The 16,495-nt window shown below is 33.1% G+C and overlaps 1 protein-coding gene across 1 annotated transcript in view; it reads left to right on the top strand.

Moving 5' to 3' along the window:
- Nucleotides 1–16,495, top strand: part of side-II (sidestep II transmembrane protein) — a 482,796-nt gene that overhangs the window by 403,800 nt on the left and 62,501 nt on the right. The window contains exons 13-14 of the mRNA XM_073967649.1: nt 6,751–6,862; nt 6,999–7,080. Coding sequence (XP_073823750.1) covers nt 6,751–6,862; nt 6,999–7,080 — 194 coding nt within the window. The remainder of the gene's footprint in view (nt 1–6,750; nt 6,863–6,998; nt 7,081–16,495) is intronic.

Raw genomic sequence — 16,495 nt, 5'->3', positions numbered from 1 at the left:
CCCATGGATATGTTGGATGTTGTTGCGAATACAGAGGATGACGATGCTGATGATGAGCATCATGTTACACAAAACCTCTCTCTGTCCACATTTTAGCCACAGGCTTTAGGAAAACATCCATTGGAAATGGATACATAACATATGGCCACAACACACTGGCAAATCACGATAAGGTGAATGATGTCCATTTCGGTGCTGTTTTTTGTTGTTGTTGTTTATGGTATGTCGTGCAAATCATAGATTTGAAATGTATAGCCAAAAATGCTTTAGGTTATGATGTTGTGTATATTATATTGGATATGTTATTTTAAGATAGAGATAGAGGAGGCGTAAGTGGCCTCAAGAATTGAGATAATATTTCAAAATGAAATTTTGATGAAATTTTTTCCATTGAAAGGAAATTTGATATTTAAATTTTGTGGTTTGCTTGTTATTAACAATATGGAAAATTTGATTCGTGGAATGTAAGATGGTGTTGTGTGGCCTGGAAAGGTCTGCGGTAACCTCATGTATGCCAAAAATTTCTAAATAGGCATAACTATTGAAAGGAGAATAGAACACCAAGAGTTTGGGAAAGATCGCACATTCCATGACATTTTCAAAAACATCGCCCGAGAACGGACATTCACAAGTTATTCACTATTACATTTCGTAAAAATTTGGACCGGCAACCCCTATTTTCATAGTAGTTTTGAGGCAAATATTCAGTAGGAAATTGAATTTACAAAGCGAAAACCGGCTACACCATTTTCGCATGTAATTCGAAGTATTTCGATTATAATTCGAAACATTTTACTTGTGATTTGAGAATTTTAATTGAATTTCGAATTATTTCATTTATAATTTGAGAATTCCAATTGAAGTTGGAATTATTTCATTTATAATTTGATTTTTTTCATTTGTAATTCGAATTTTTCCATTTGGATTTTGATTTTTTTCATTTGAAAATCGAAATATTTTTTATTTGTTTTTTAAATTCGAATTACTACATTTGAAATTCAAATTATTTCATCTGTAATTCGAAACATTTTATTTGTAATACGAAAAACCAAATAAAACAAATGCAACCAAAAATGTTCTATTTTTTGTTTCGAATGTCAAATGGAATAATTCAAATTACAAATGTAAAAATTCAAATTACAAATGTAATAATTCAAATTATAAATGTAATAATTCTAATTGCGAATGTAATTATTTAAATTACAAATGTAATAATTCAGATGGGAAAACTCGAATTACAAATGGAAAAATTCGAATTGCAAATGAAAAAATTTTAATTATGAATGAAATAATTCGAATTTCAATTGGAATTCTCAAATTATAAATGAAATAATTCGAAACTCTATTCTCAAATTTCATGTGAAATGTTTTGAATGAAATAATCTAATTACAAATAAAATTCTTGTGAAACAACCAAAATTCTTTTCTCGAGTACAAACTTGACTTGGGGGTTTCATTTTGACAATTCAATTTTTGGCGTTCCTTTTACATGTCGTCTTGTGCCAGTAAGTTTAATGGGGATATTTCCTCTGAATAGCGAACTTTAATTTTTATAAATTATCCGTCCACTGAGATCTCAAAGTACATTTTAAGGGTTGCCATCATTCATATGTAACTACAAAAAACCCCTTTAGAGGGGTTCTTGGAATTTTCGGGCATATTTCGAAGAAAATACTTACTTACTTACTTAGCTGTCCCATTGCAGAACACTTGTTCCATAGGCCGAACTAAGAAAAGATCTCCAATTCTCTCTATTTGTTGCTTCGCACTCTGGAATACCGCGCCTTTTCATCTCTTCATCCAATTGTTTGCGCCATCTATTCTTTGGCCTGCCAATTCTGAGTGCACCGCCAAGCGGTTCATATTTATACGCCTTTTTATCGGGCTCATCTTCGCCCATTCTTATGATATGGCCTAGCCAACGCAATCGCTGCATCTCGATACGTTTAACTATGTATATAGATGTCATTGTATATCAGGTACAGCTCTCGGTTCGAAGACTTTTTCTCTCAACACACACTAAGCGCTGCCATGTCTGCTTGCGCAGCTACCCAGGCTTCGGAGTCATACATCAGCACGGGTAGTATCAGTGTTTTGTAGAGCGTTATTTTTGTTTGACGAGATGTGGCTTTGTTTTTAAACTGCTTACTTAAACCAAAGTAGCATCTTTTGGCCAATACAATCCTTCTTCTTATTTGACAACTGATGTCGTTTGTTGTATTTATGGCAGTGCCGAGGTAGACGAAGTCTTTTACTACCTCAAAATTATAGGAACCAACTTCAACAGTTGGTCCGAGCTAAATGTTTAATGCAGTGCCGAGGTAGACGAAGTCTTTTACTACCTCAAAATTATAGGAATTAACTTCAACAGTTGGTCCGATCTCAATGGACGCATTGCGCTTCGACACCATCAGCTTGGTCTTCTCGCCGTTTACCGCCATACCCACTTTAGCAGATTCTCCTTCGACCCTCATAAAGGTATCGGTTACTTCTTTTACTGATCGTCCCATGATGTCTATATCATCAGCATAAGCAAGTAACGTGTGGCTATTGGTGTAGATTATGCCACTTCTTTTGACGTTTGCCTCTCGTACAACCTTTTTTAGCAGAATGTTGAAAAGATCACACGAAGGGCTGTCTCCTTGCCTGAAACCTCTCTTGGTACAAAACTCTTCTTTTCCTATTTTAACTGAAGATCTTGCGTCAGTTAGAGTCATTTTACAATGCCAAATGAGTTTTGCGGGGATACCAAAGTCAGATATGGCTTGGAATACCTTTGAACGTAGCGGGCTGTCAAATGCTGCTTTATAATCGACAAAAAGGTGGTAGGTGTCGATCTGCATCTCTTGGGTCTTCTCCAGGATTTGCGCAGGGTAAATATCTGGTCAATGGTGGACTTGCCAGGTCTAAAGCCGCATTGGTATGGCCCAATTATCTCGTTGACTATGGGCTTTAGTCGTTCGCACAATATTCCTGACACTATCTTGTAGGCGCACCTATAGTTGGAACATAAAGTCTTATCTTCTTTGTTATGGACGGGACATAGGATGCTCAGGTTCCAATCGTCGGGTACGCGTTCTTCCTGCCAGATGGAGCTAACTAGCTGATGCATACACGTTATCAGCGTGTCGCCTCCGGCTTTAAACAGCTCGGCTGGTAGGCCATCAGCTCCTGCTGCCTTATTATTCTTCAGCCGGTTTATTGCTGTCTTTACCTCATCTTGGCCGGGTGGTATATATTCAATACCATCTTCTGGGATTGGATCTGTGGTATCTTCGTCGACTTCGCTGCTATTGGATACCAACAGTTTGGAAAAATGTTCTTTCCATATCCCTAGCACACTATCTGTATCAGTTACCAGATTACCTTGCTGGTCTCTACAGGAGGATGTGCCAGTTCCAAAGCGATCAGTTTGATGTTTCACTCTTTGATAGAATTTTCGGACTTCATTCTGTCTCCTGTACATCTCGAGTTTTTCACATTCCCGCTTTTCCATCTCCCTCTTTTTCCTGCGGAAAAGACGTTTCTCCTCTCTCCTTTTCTCCCGATAACTCTCTCGTGCGCTACGCGTTGCTACTGATTGTAAAGTACGACACTCCTGGTCATACCATGGATTCCTTGGAGGAGGTCTCTGGCATCCAAATATGGATTTTGCTGCTGTTTGCATGGAGTGGACAATGTTTTGCCATTGTCCTGATATGTTATCGGGACGAGGAGTTCTTTGATTAAGCAGTTGGGCCAGTTGAGTGGAATATGCTGGGGTTATCTGTTGTGATTGCAGCTTAACGATGTCTAACTTCCGTGTTGTGTCTCTTCGCACATTGTTTGCTACGTTTAACCGGGTGCGTACCTTGCTGCAACAAGGTAGTGGTCCGAGTCTATGTTTGCTACTCGGAACGAACGCACATCCAACACGCTCGATGAATGTCTTCCATCTATCACAACGTGATCAATTTGATTTCTTGTTTTCTGATCTGGAGACAGCCAGGTGCCCTTAATGATGTCGAGATGTGGAATCTGGTGCTGCTAAGTACCATGTTTTTTGCCGCTGCGAAGTCTATCATCCTCATACCATTGTCAGATGTTTCACTGTTGAGCCTGAATTTTCCGACTGTTGGCCCAAAGATATTTTCCTTTCCAACCCTAAAAGTTATAAATTTAACTTTTATTTTTAATTTATTAATTTTTTAATTAATTAAATTTAGCTTATGCTTCTTTATAAAATTTACTTTGTATAATGGAATTTGGATTTCTTCAATACGTTTAAAATAAATGCAAACCTAAACAATCTTTTCAAAAAACTTAATAACTTCGATCATACTATATTACATATTTCCCTAAAATAAACTAACACAAGTTTCATTTTCTAATAAACTTGCAATTATTTCTCTATAATAAAGGAAAGTTTTCAATGAAAACCCAAAAAAGACATTTGAAAAATTTTGTAAGAAAAAATTGACGCATTGTGGCGTTTTTTTATTGGGATAGCGTTTGCAATTTTGTTTTTTCAAAATAGTCTGGCTTAATCCCATTGTTGTTGTTTTAATATTTTAAAACAACTATTTTATTAGTGGAAAAGATTTGGCATTGCTCGCCAAGGGGTAAGGCAGGGAATACTATAGTTTCGATCCACGCCACTGGATCTCATCAGTTCCCTTGTTTCTTGTTTGTGGATATTCTCCACCGAAGTTATTTTTCAATAACTTCTTCAACAAGAAACTTTTTATACCCAAACATCAATCGTCAGCTCGAAGCATAAAGGTAAGCAAAGAAAAAAGTTCAATGAGAAGTTTTTCCTTGGCAACCTCATACAACTCCGACGAAAGTGTATGCGAAAACAATTCAACCCTCTTCCACTTGTATGTGTCGTCGAGTTTCGACGAATGCACACACCAAAATTGTCTGCTTTACAGCAAAAACAACACACGTCGTGCCAGTGTCTTCAATTTGAAGCATTGTGGCGTTTTTTTATTGGGATAGCGTTTGCAATTTTGTTTTTTCAAAATAGTCTGGCTTAATCCCATTGTTGTTGTTTTAATATTTTAAAACAACTATTTTATTAGTGGAAAAGATTTGGCATTGCTCGCCAAGGGGTAAGGCAGGGAATACTATAGTTTCGATCCACGCCACTGGATCTCATCAGTTCCCTTGTTTCTTGTTTGTGGATATTCTCCACCGAAGTTATTTTTCAATAACTTCTTCAACAAGAAACTTTTTATACCCAAACATCAATCGTCAGCTCGAAGCATAAAGGTAAGCAAAGAAAAAAGTTCAATGAGAAGTTTTTCCTTGGCAACCTCATACAACTCCGACGAAAGTGTATGCGAAAACAATTCAACCCTCTTCCACTTGTATGTGTCGTCGAGTTTCGACGAATGCACACACCAAAATTGTCTGCTTTACAGCAAAAACAACACACGTCGTGCCAGTGTCTTCAATTTGAAGCATTGTGGCGTTTTTTTATTGGGATAGCGTTTGCAATTTTGTTTTTTCAAAATAGTCTGGCTTAATCCCATTGTTGTTGTTTTAATATTTTAATTTTGCTGTAAAGCAGACAATTTTGGTGTGTGCATTCGTCGAAACTCGACGACACATACAAGTGGAAGAGGGTTGAATTGTTTTCGCATACACTTTCGTCGGAGTTGTATGAGGTTGCCAAGGAAAAACTTCTCATTGAACTTTTTTCTTTGCTTACCTTTATGCTTCGAGCTGACGATTGATGTTTGGGTATAAAAAGTTTCTTGTTGAAGAAGTTATTGAAAAATAACTTCGGTGGAGAATATCCACAAACAAGAAACAAGGGAACTGATGAGATCCAGTGGCGTGGATCGAAACTATAGTATTCCCTGCCTTACCCCTTGGCGAGCAATGCCAAATCTTTTCCACTAATAAAATAGTTGTTTTAAAATATTAAAACAACAACAATGGGATTAAGCCAGACTATTTTGAAAAAACAAAAAAGAAAAAATTGACTTTACAACTTTTCAAAACTAAAATCCTCAATACCTAGACATTCCTCACACATTGATGGACAAATTCAAATGATTATTGAATTTCCTTTCTATATCAAGTAAAAAGAATAAAAAAACTTAACAATTTCTTCGCATCACTCATGACACTTTAAGACAAATTTAATTTGGCAAAATCTACAAAAAGAAAAAAACTGAATGGATAAGTGTAAAACTCTTCTTTTTTCGTTTCCTTTCCATTGTTTTGTTTAAATAGAACAAAATTGAATCAGAAACAAACTTTTCAAAAAAAAGAAAAGTAAAAACAAACACGTGCAAACAGATATTCATTCATTCACTAGGATAGAGCGCACACACACACACTCCCACTTTGGCAAACAGAGCAGATATCTTAGTTTGCCAAAATGCAAGAAAATTGAAATTGAAAACTTAAGAAAAAGATTCTGATGGTGAAGATGGTGTTGGTGATGACGATGCGTTCAAGATGTTGTTGATGTGGGTAAATTGTTTGAGAAAGGGAAAAAAGGGTTTTAATTGAACTTTTTTTTTTTTTAAATTTTTGGAAAATTGAATACTCCAAAAACTAAGTAAACAATGTTCTTGAACAATTTTTCCTATCAGAATTTTGTGTGTGTTTGCCAGTTTTTTAGAAAGTTCTATAGGCAAGCATAAAATTGCAAGTTGGGGTATGGTTGCAAATATTAAATTTTTCAATTTAGTTAAAAATTTAAAATTTTATTACTTTCTTTTGATTGTTTTAATTTTTGTTATATATTTGCAGATCCTTCCGTTGGAAATTCAATAACTCAGGTGAAACCTTGGATGTTGGCAGTGAACGCTTTAGTGTAAATGGTAGCCGCAGTATTTTGAAATATACACCAGTTACAGATCAGGTAAGAAGTTGGTTTCTATTCTTGCGGAAATTTTCCAGTATTTTTCCAAATAAGTTCTTTCAACTGCACATCCTTTTAATATTCTCTTTAAATCAGTAACTTTTCAACCATGAATATTTTGTGTGTCTCTTTTCAGGACTATGGCACCTTATCATGTTGGGCCTCCAATGAAGTCGGAACACAAAATCAACCATGTCTTTTCCAGGTTGTATTGGCAGGTAAATAATGTTCACAACATTCACCGACAAGTCAAGAAGAGCAAGAGCAAAAGTACTGAGTTATCGATGTATTGACACGCCAAGTGAAATAAGTGCCGCATTTCACACATAAGAAATGATAGTATATTGACATTCATTAACCCATTGAGGACAAAATGTTAGTCAGAATATTCACAACACGTAGATTAAAAAATTATAGGCCAACGGACAATAAATATTTTAATATTTTTTTTCACAGACCACCAGACCACAAAACGGGGATTTTTAAAAAAAAAAATAATTTTCATTGACGACAACACTTGGATTTTTTAACAAATTGTTTTTTATCGACTATAAAACATGTTTTTTTTAAACAAAACAAAAATATTTTTTCATTGAAATTTAATTTTTTAAAAATATTTCTTCATATACCACAAAACGTGGATTTTTTTAAAAAATATTTTTTCATAAACCACAAAACGTGGATTTTGTAAAAAATATTTTTTTCATAAACCACAAAACGTGGATTTTTTAAAAAATATTTTTTTCACAAAACCACAAAACGTGGATTTTTTAAAAAATATTTTTTTCATAAACCACAAAACGTGGATTTTTTAAAAAAATATTTTTTTTCATAAACCACAAAACGTGGATTTTTTAAAAAATATTTTTTTCATAAACCACAAAACGTGGATTTTTTAAAAAAATATTTTTTTCATGAACCACAAAACGTGGATATTTTAAAAAAATATTTTTTTCATAAACCACAAAACGTGGATTTTTTGAAAAAATATTTTTTTCATAAACCACAAAACGTGGATTTTTTAAAAAAAAATTTTTTTTCATAAACCACAAAACGTGGATTTTTTAAAAAAATATTTTTTTCATAAACCACAAAACGTGGATTTTTTAAAAAAATATTTTTATCATAAACCACTAAACGTGGATTTTTTTAAAAAAATATTTTTATCATAAACCACTAAACGTGGATTTTTTTAAAAAAATATTTTTATCATAAACCACTAAACGTGGATTTTTTTAAAAAAATATTTTTATCATAAACCACTAAACGTGGATTTTTTTAAAAAAATATTTTTATCATAAACCACTAAACGTACTTACTTACTTAGCTGGCCCATTACAGAACATTTGTTCTATAGGCCGAACTAAGAAGAGATCTCCATTCCTCTCTATTTGTTGCTTTGCACTCTGGAATACCGCGCCTTTTCAGCTCATCATCCACTTGTTTGCGCCATCTATTCCTTGGCCTGCCAATTCTGCGTGCACCGCCATGTGGCATGTATTCATACGCCTTTTTAGCGGGTTCATCATCGCTCATTCTTATGATATGGCCTAGCCAACGCAATCGCTGCATCTCGATACGTTTAACTATATTTATGTCATTGTATAGCAGATACAGCTCGTGGTTCATGCGACGTCGATATTCACCGTCAACGCAGATTGGTCCGTAGATCTTTCGAAGAATTTTTCTCTCAAACACACCAAGCACTGCCATGTCTGCTTGCGCAAGTACCCAGGCTTCGGAGCCATACATCAGCACGGGTAGTATCAGTGTTTTGTAGAGCGTTATTTTTGTTTGATGAGATGTGGCTTTGTTTTTAAACTGCTTACTTAAACCAAAGTAGCATCTGTTGGCCAATACAATTCTTCTTTTTATTTCACAACTGATGTCGTTTGTTGTGTTTACGGAGGTGCCGAGGTAGACGAAGTCTTTTACTACCTCAATATTATAGGAACCAACTTCCACAGTCGGTCCGAGCTCAATGGACGCATTGCGCGTCGACACCATCAACTTGGTCTTCTCACCGTTTACCGCCAGACCCACTTTAGCAGATTCTCCTTCGACCTTTATAAAGGCATCAGTTACTTCTTTTACTGATCGGCCCATGATGTCTATATCATCAGCATAAGCAAGTAACATGTGACTATTGGTGTAGATTGTGCCACTTCTTTTGACGTTTGCCTCTCGTATAACCTTTTCTAGCAGGATGTTGAAGAGGTCACACGAAAGGCTGTCTCCTTGTCTGAAACCTCTTTTGGTACCAAACTCTTCGGAGAGGTTCTTTCCTATTTTAACTGAGGACCTCGTGTCAGTTAAAGTCATTCTACAAAGCCGGATGAGCTTTGCGGGAATACCAAATTCAGACATGGCTTGGAATACTTTTGAACGCAGCGGGCTGTCGAAGGCTGCTTTATAATCGACAAAAAGGTGGTAGGTGTCGATCTGCATCTCTTGGGTCTTCTCCAGGATTTGCCGCAGGGTAAATATCTGGTCAATGGTGGACTTGCCAGGGCTAAAGCCGCATTGGTATGGTCCAATTATCTCGTTGACCATAGGCTTTAGTCGTTCGCACAATATCCCTGACACGATCTTGTAGGCAATAGGGAGTAGACTTATGCCCCTATAGTTAGAGCATACAGTCTTATCTCCCTTCTTGTGGACGGGGCACAGGATACTCAGGTTCCAATCGTCGGGTACTCGTTCTTCCTGCCAGATGGTGCTAACTATCTGATGAATACACCTTATCAGCGTGTCGCCTCCGGTTTTGAACAGCTCGGCTGGTAAGCCATCGGCCCCTGCTGCCTTATTATTCTTCAGCCGATTTATTGCTGTCTTTACCTCATCTTGGCTGGGCGGTATACATTCAATACCATCTTCTGGGATTGGGACTGTGGTATCTTCGTCGTCTTCGCTGCTATTGGATACCAACAGATTTGAAAAATGTTCTTTCCATATCCTGAGTACACTATCTGTATCAGTTACCAAATTACCTTGCTGGTCTCTACAGGAGGATGTACCTGTACCTGTACCAAAGCCATCAGTTTGATGCTTGACTCTTTGGTAGAAATTTCGGACTTCATTCTGGCTCCTGTACATCTCGATTTTTTCACACTCCCGCTTTTCCATCTCTCTCTTTTTCCTCTCTCCTTTTCTCCCTGTATCTCTCTCGTGCGATACGCGTTGCTACGGATTGTAAAGTAGCCTTATATGCCGCATTTTTCTCTTCGGTGGCAGCACGACACCCCTCATCATACCATGGATTCCTTGGTGGAGGTCTCTGGTATCCAAGTATGGATTTTGCGGCTGTTTGCATGGAGTGGGCAATGCTTTGCCATTGCGCTGATATGTTATCGGGATGAGGAGTGCTTTGATTAAGCAATTGGGCTAGTTGAGTGGAATATGCTGTGGCTATCTGTTGTGATTGCAGCTTACCGATGTCTAACTTTCGTGTTGTGTCTGTTCGTACTTTGTTTGCTACGTTTAAGCGGGTGCGTACCTTTGCTGCAACAAGGTAGTGGTCCGAATCAATGTTTGCGCCTCGGAACGATCGTACATCCAACACGCTCGATGAATGTCTTCCATCTATCACAACATGATCAATTTGGTTTCTTGTTTTCTGATCTGGAGACAGCCAGGTGCCCTTATGAATATCGAGATGATTAAATCTGGTACTGCTAACTACCATGTTTTTTGCAGCTGCAAAGTCTATCAGCCTCATACCATTGTCAGATGTTTCACTGTGGAGACTGAATTTCCCGACTGTTGGGCCAAAGATATTCTCCTTTCCAATTTTGGCATTAAAATCGCCTAGAATGATTTTAATGTCATGGGCAGGACAACGGTCATATGTTTCTTTTAAGCGCTCGTAAAATATATCTTTGGTCTGTTCGTCCTTTTCTTCAGTGGGAGCATGAGCGCAAATAAAGCTGATGTTGAAGAATTTAGCTTTTATTCGAATTGCAGCAAGTCTTTCATTCACTGGGGTGAACCTGGATACCAGATGTTTTAGTCTCCGACTAACTACGAATCCACAACCAAACTCATGCTTTACGTCATGGCAGCTAAAATACAGTGCGTCACCTTTAGGTGTTGTTGTGACGCCTTTCCCAATCCATCGTATTTCCTGTATGGCAGTAATATCGGTCTTGTACTTTTCAAGTACGTCTGCCAATGCGAAGAATGCACCTTCTCTATAAAGAGTGCGAACATTCCAGGTGCAGATTCGCAGATCATGGTCCTTAAAACGTTTGCGGGGTTCGTCAACTTTAGAGGGGTTTGTTTTTCTTTTCTTTCGTTTTTTCATAGTAGGCTGTTTTTTCTAGGGGAGGGTTACTAACCCGACGCCCAAACCCAATTTTTAACGTTCTTATGGGTGAACGCGCGGCACATGTTAGCTCACTACCTTTAACGGGTGTTAAAGGCAGTTCCCCAGGTGACACCACGGGGTGGTCAGTGTCCACTTGAGATGAAAGAGGGACCAAGATAAATTCTGGGCTTTGCCATGTTAAAACAACTAAACGTGGATTTTTTAAAATAATATTTTTATCATAAACCACTAAACGTGGATTTTTTAAAAAAAATATTTTTGTCATAAACCACTAAACGTGGATTTTTTAAAAAAATATTTTTATCATAAACCACTAAACGTGGATTTTTTAAAAAATATTTTTATCATAAACCACATGACGTAGATTTTTTAATACAAATACAATATTTAAAATTGTATTTTGTCATAAAACACAAAATATGGATTTTTTTAAAAAAATATTTTTTTCATAAACCACAAAACGTGGATTTTTTAAAAAATATTTTTTCATAAACCACAAAACTTGGATTTTTTAAAAAAATATTTTTTTCATAAACCACAAAACGTGGATTTTTTAAAAAAATATTTTTTTCATAAACCACAAAACGTGGATTTTTTAAAAAAATATTTTTTTCATAAACCGCAAAACGTGGATTTTTTAAAAAATATTTTTTTCATAAACCACAAAACGTGGATTTTTTAAAAAATATTTTTTTCATAAACCACAAAACGTGTATTTTTAAAAAAAAATATTTTTTTCATAGACCACAAAACGTGTATTTTTTAAAAAAATATTTTTTCATACAACACAAAACGTGGATTTTTAAAAAATATTTTTTTTCATTGACCACAAATCGCGGATTTTTTAAATAAATATTTTTTTCATAGACCACAAAACGTGGATTTTTAAAAAATATTTTTCTCATAGACCACAAAACGTGGATTTTTAAAAAATATTTTTCTCATAGACCACAAAACGTGGATTTTTAAAAATATTTTTCTCATAGACCACAAAACGTGGATTTTTAAAAAATATTTTTCTCATAGACCACAAAACGTGGATTTTTAAAAAATATTTTTCTCATAGACCACAAAACGTGGATTTTTAAAAAATATTTTTCTCATAGACCACAAAACGTGGATTTTTAAAAAATATTTTTCTCATAGACCACAAAACGTGGATTTTTAAAAAATATTTTTCTCATAGACCACAAAACGTGGATTTTTAAAAAATATTTTTCTCATAGACCACAAAACGTGGATTTTTAAAAAATATTTTTCTCATAGACCACAAAACGTGGATTTTTAAAAAATATTTTTCTCATAGACCACAAAACGTGGATTTTTAAAAAATATTTTTCTCATAGACCACAAAACGTGGATTTTTAAAAAATATTTTTCTCATAGACCACAAAACGTGGATTTTTAAAAAATATTTTTCTCATAGACCACAAAACGTGGATTTTTAAAAAATATTTTTCTCATAGACCACAAAACGTGGATTTTTAAAAAATATTTTTCTCATAGACCACAAAACGTGGATTTTTAAAAAATATTTTTCTCATAGACCACAAAACGTGGATTTTTAAAAAATATTTTTCTCATAGACCACAAAACGTGGATTTTTAAAAAAATATTTTTCTCATAGACCACAAAACGTGGATTTTTAAAAAATATTTTTCTCATAGACCACAAAACGTGGATTTTTAAAAAATATTTTTCTCATAGACCACAAAACGTGGATTTTTAAAAAATATTTTTCTCATAGACCACAAAACGTGGATTTTTAAAAAATATTTTTCTCATAGACCACAAAACGTGGATTTTTAAAAAATATTTTTCTCATAGACCACAAAACGTGGATTTTTAAAAAATATTTTTCTCATAGACCACAAAACGTGGATTTTTAAAAAATATTTTTCTCATAGACCACAAAACGTGGATTTTTAAAAAATATTTTTCTCATAGACCACAAAACGTGGATTTTTAAAAAATATTTTTCTCATAGACCACAAAACGTGGATTTTTAAAAAATATTTTTCTCATAGACCACAAAACGTGGATTTTTAAAAAATATTTTTCTCATAGACCACAAAACGTGGATTTTTAAAAAATATTTTTCTCATAGACCACAAAACGTGGATTTTTAAAAAATATTTTTCTCATAGACCACAAAACGTGGATTTTTAAAAAATATTTTTCTCATAGACCACAAAACGTGGATTTTTAAAAAATATTTTTCTCATAGACCACAAAACGTGGATTTTTAAAAAATATTTTTCTCATAGACCACAAAACGTGGATTTTTAAAAAATATTTTTCTCATAGACCACAAAACGTGGATTTTTAAAAAATATTTTTCTCATAGACCACAAAACGTGGATTTTTAAAAAATATTTTTCTCATAGACCACAAAACGTGGATTTTTAAAAAATATTTTTCTCATAGACCACAAAACGTGGATTTTTAAAAAATATTTTTCTCATAGACCACAAAACGTGGATTTTTAAAAATATTTTTCTCATAGACCACAAAACGTGGATTTTTAAAAAATATTTTTCTCATAGACCACAAAACGTGGATTTTTAAAAAATATTTTTCTCATAGACCACAAAACGTGGATTTTTAAAAAATATTTTTCTCATAGACCACAAAACGTGGATTTTTAAAAAATATTTTTCTCATAGACCACAAAACGTGGATTTTTAAAAAATATTTTTCTCATAGACCACAAAACGTGGATTTTTAAAAAATATTTTTCTCATAGACCACAAAACGTGGATTTTTAAAAAATATTTTTCTCATAGACCACAAAACGTGGATTTTTAAAAAATATTTTTCTCATAGACCACAAAACGTGGATTTTTAAAAATATTTTTCTCATAGACCACAAAACGTGGATTTTTAAAAAATATTTTTCTCATAGACCACAAAACGTGGATTTTTAAAAAATATTTTTCTCATAGACCACAAAACGTGGATTTTTAAAAAATATTTTTCTCATAGACCACAAAACGTGGATTTTTAAAAAATATTTTTCTCATAGACCACAAAACGTGGATTTTTAAAAAATATTTTTCTCATAGACCACAAAACGTGGATTTTTAAAAAATATTTTTCTCATAGACCACAAAACGTGGATTTTTAAAAAATATTTTTCTCATAGACCACAAAACGTGGATTTTTAAAAAATATTTTTCTCATAGACCACAAAACGTGGATTTTTAAAAAATATTTTTCTCATAGACCACAAAACGTGGATTTTTAAAAAATATTTTTCTCATAGACCACAAAACGTGGATTTTTAAAAAATATTTTTCTCATAGACCACAAAACGTGGATTTTTAAAAAATATTTTTCTCATAGACCACAAAACGTGGATTTTTAAAAAAATATTTTTCTCATAGACCACAAAACGTAAGATTTTTAAAAAATATTTTTCTCATAGACCACAAAACGTGGATTTTTAAAAAATATTTTTCTCATAGATCACAAAACGTGGATTTTTAAAAAATATTTTTCTCATAGACCACAAAACGTGGATTTTTAAAAAATATTTTTCTCATAGACCACAAAACGTGGATTTTTAAAAAATATTTTTCTCATAGACCACAAAACGTGGATTTTTAAAAAATATTTTTCTCATAGACCACAAAACGTGGATTTTTAAAAAATATTTTTCTCATAGACCACAAAACGTGGATTTTTAAAAAATATTTTTCTCATAGACCACAAAACGTGGATTTTTAAAAAATATTTTTCTCATAGACCACAAAACGTGGATTTTTAAAAAATATTTTTCTCATAGACCACAAAACGTGGATTTTTAAAAAATATTTTTCTCATAGACCACAAAACGTGGATTTTTAAAAAATATTTTTCTCATAGACCACAAAACGTGGATTTTTAAAAAATATTTTTCTCATAGACCACAAAACGTGGATTTTTAAAAAATATTTTTCTCATAGACCACAAAACGTGGATTTTTAAAAAATATTTTTCTCATAGACCACAAAACGTGGATTTTTAAAAAATATTTTTCTCATAGACCACAAAACGTGGATTTTTAAAAAATATTTTTCTCATAGACCACAAAACGTGGATTTTTAAAAAATATTTTTCTCATAGACCACAAAACGTGGATTTTTAAAAAAATATTTTTCTCATAGACCACAAAACGTGGATTTTTAAAAAATATTTTTCTCATAGACCACAAAACGTGGATTTTTAAAAAAATATTTTTCTCATAGACCACAAAACGTGGATTTTTAAAAAATATTTTTCTCATAGACCACAAAACGTGGATTTTTAAAAAATATTTTTCTCATAGACCACAAAACGTGGATTTTTAAAAAAATATTTTTCTCATAGACCACAAAACGTGGATTTTTAAAAAATATTTTTCTCATAGACCACAAAACGTGGATTTTTAAAAAATATTTTTCTCATAGACCACAAAACGTGGATTTTTAAAAAATATTTTTCTCATAGACCACAAAACGTGGATTTTTAAAAAATATTTTTCTCATAGACCACAAAACGTGGATTTTTAAAAAATATTTTTCTCATAGACCACAAAACGTGGATTTTTAAAAAATATTTTTCTCATAGACCACAAAACGTGGATTTTTAAAAAATATTTTTCTCATAGACCACAAAACGTGGATTTTTAAAAAATATTTTTCTCATAGACCACAAAACGTGGATTTTTAAAAAATATTTTTCTCATAGACCACAAAACGTGGATTTTTAAAAAATATTTTTCTCATAGACCACAAAACGTGGATTTTTAAAAAATATTTTTCTCATAGACCACAAAACGTGGATTTTTAAAAAATATTTTTCTCATAGACCACAAAACGTGGATTTTTAAAAAATATTTTTCTCATAGACCACAAAACGTGGATTTTTAAAAAATATTTTTCTCATAGACCACAAAACGTGGATTTTTAAAAAATATTTTTCTCATAGACCACAAAACGTGGATTTTTAAAAAAATATTTTTCTCATAGACCACAAAACGTGGATTTTTAAAAAATATTTTTCTCATAGACCACAAAACGTGGATTTTTAAAAAATATTTTTCTCATAGACCACAAAACGTGGATTTTTAAAAAATATTTTTCTCATAGACCACAAAACGTGGATTTTTAAAAAATATTTTTCTCATAGACCACAAAACGTGGATTTTAAAAAATATTTTTCTCATAGACCACAAAACGTGGATTTTTAAAAAATATTTTTCTCATAGACCACAAAACGTGGATTTTTAAAAATATTTTTCTCATAGACCACAAAACGTGATACTCATTTTAAATTTATAGAAA

The sequence above is a fragment of the Musca autumnalis genome, unplaced genomic scaffold (genome assembly GCF_047663935.1).
Source record: "Musca autumnalis isolate F117 unplaced genomic scaffold, ASM4766393v1 scaffold_2, whole genome shotgun sequence".
In the NCBI taxonomy this organism is placed as follows: Eukaryota; Metazoa; Arthropoda; class Insecta; order Diptera; family Muscidae; genus Musca; species Musca autumnalis.
The sequence above is the reverse complement of the archived record's forward strand: the minus strand, read 5'-3'. Positions and strand labels throughout refer to the sequence as shown.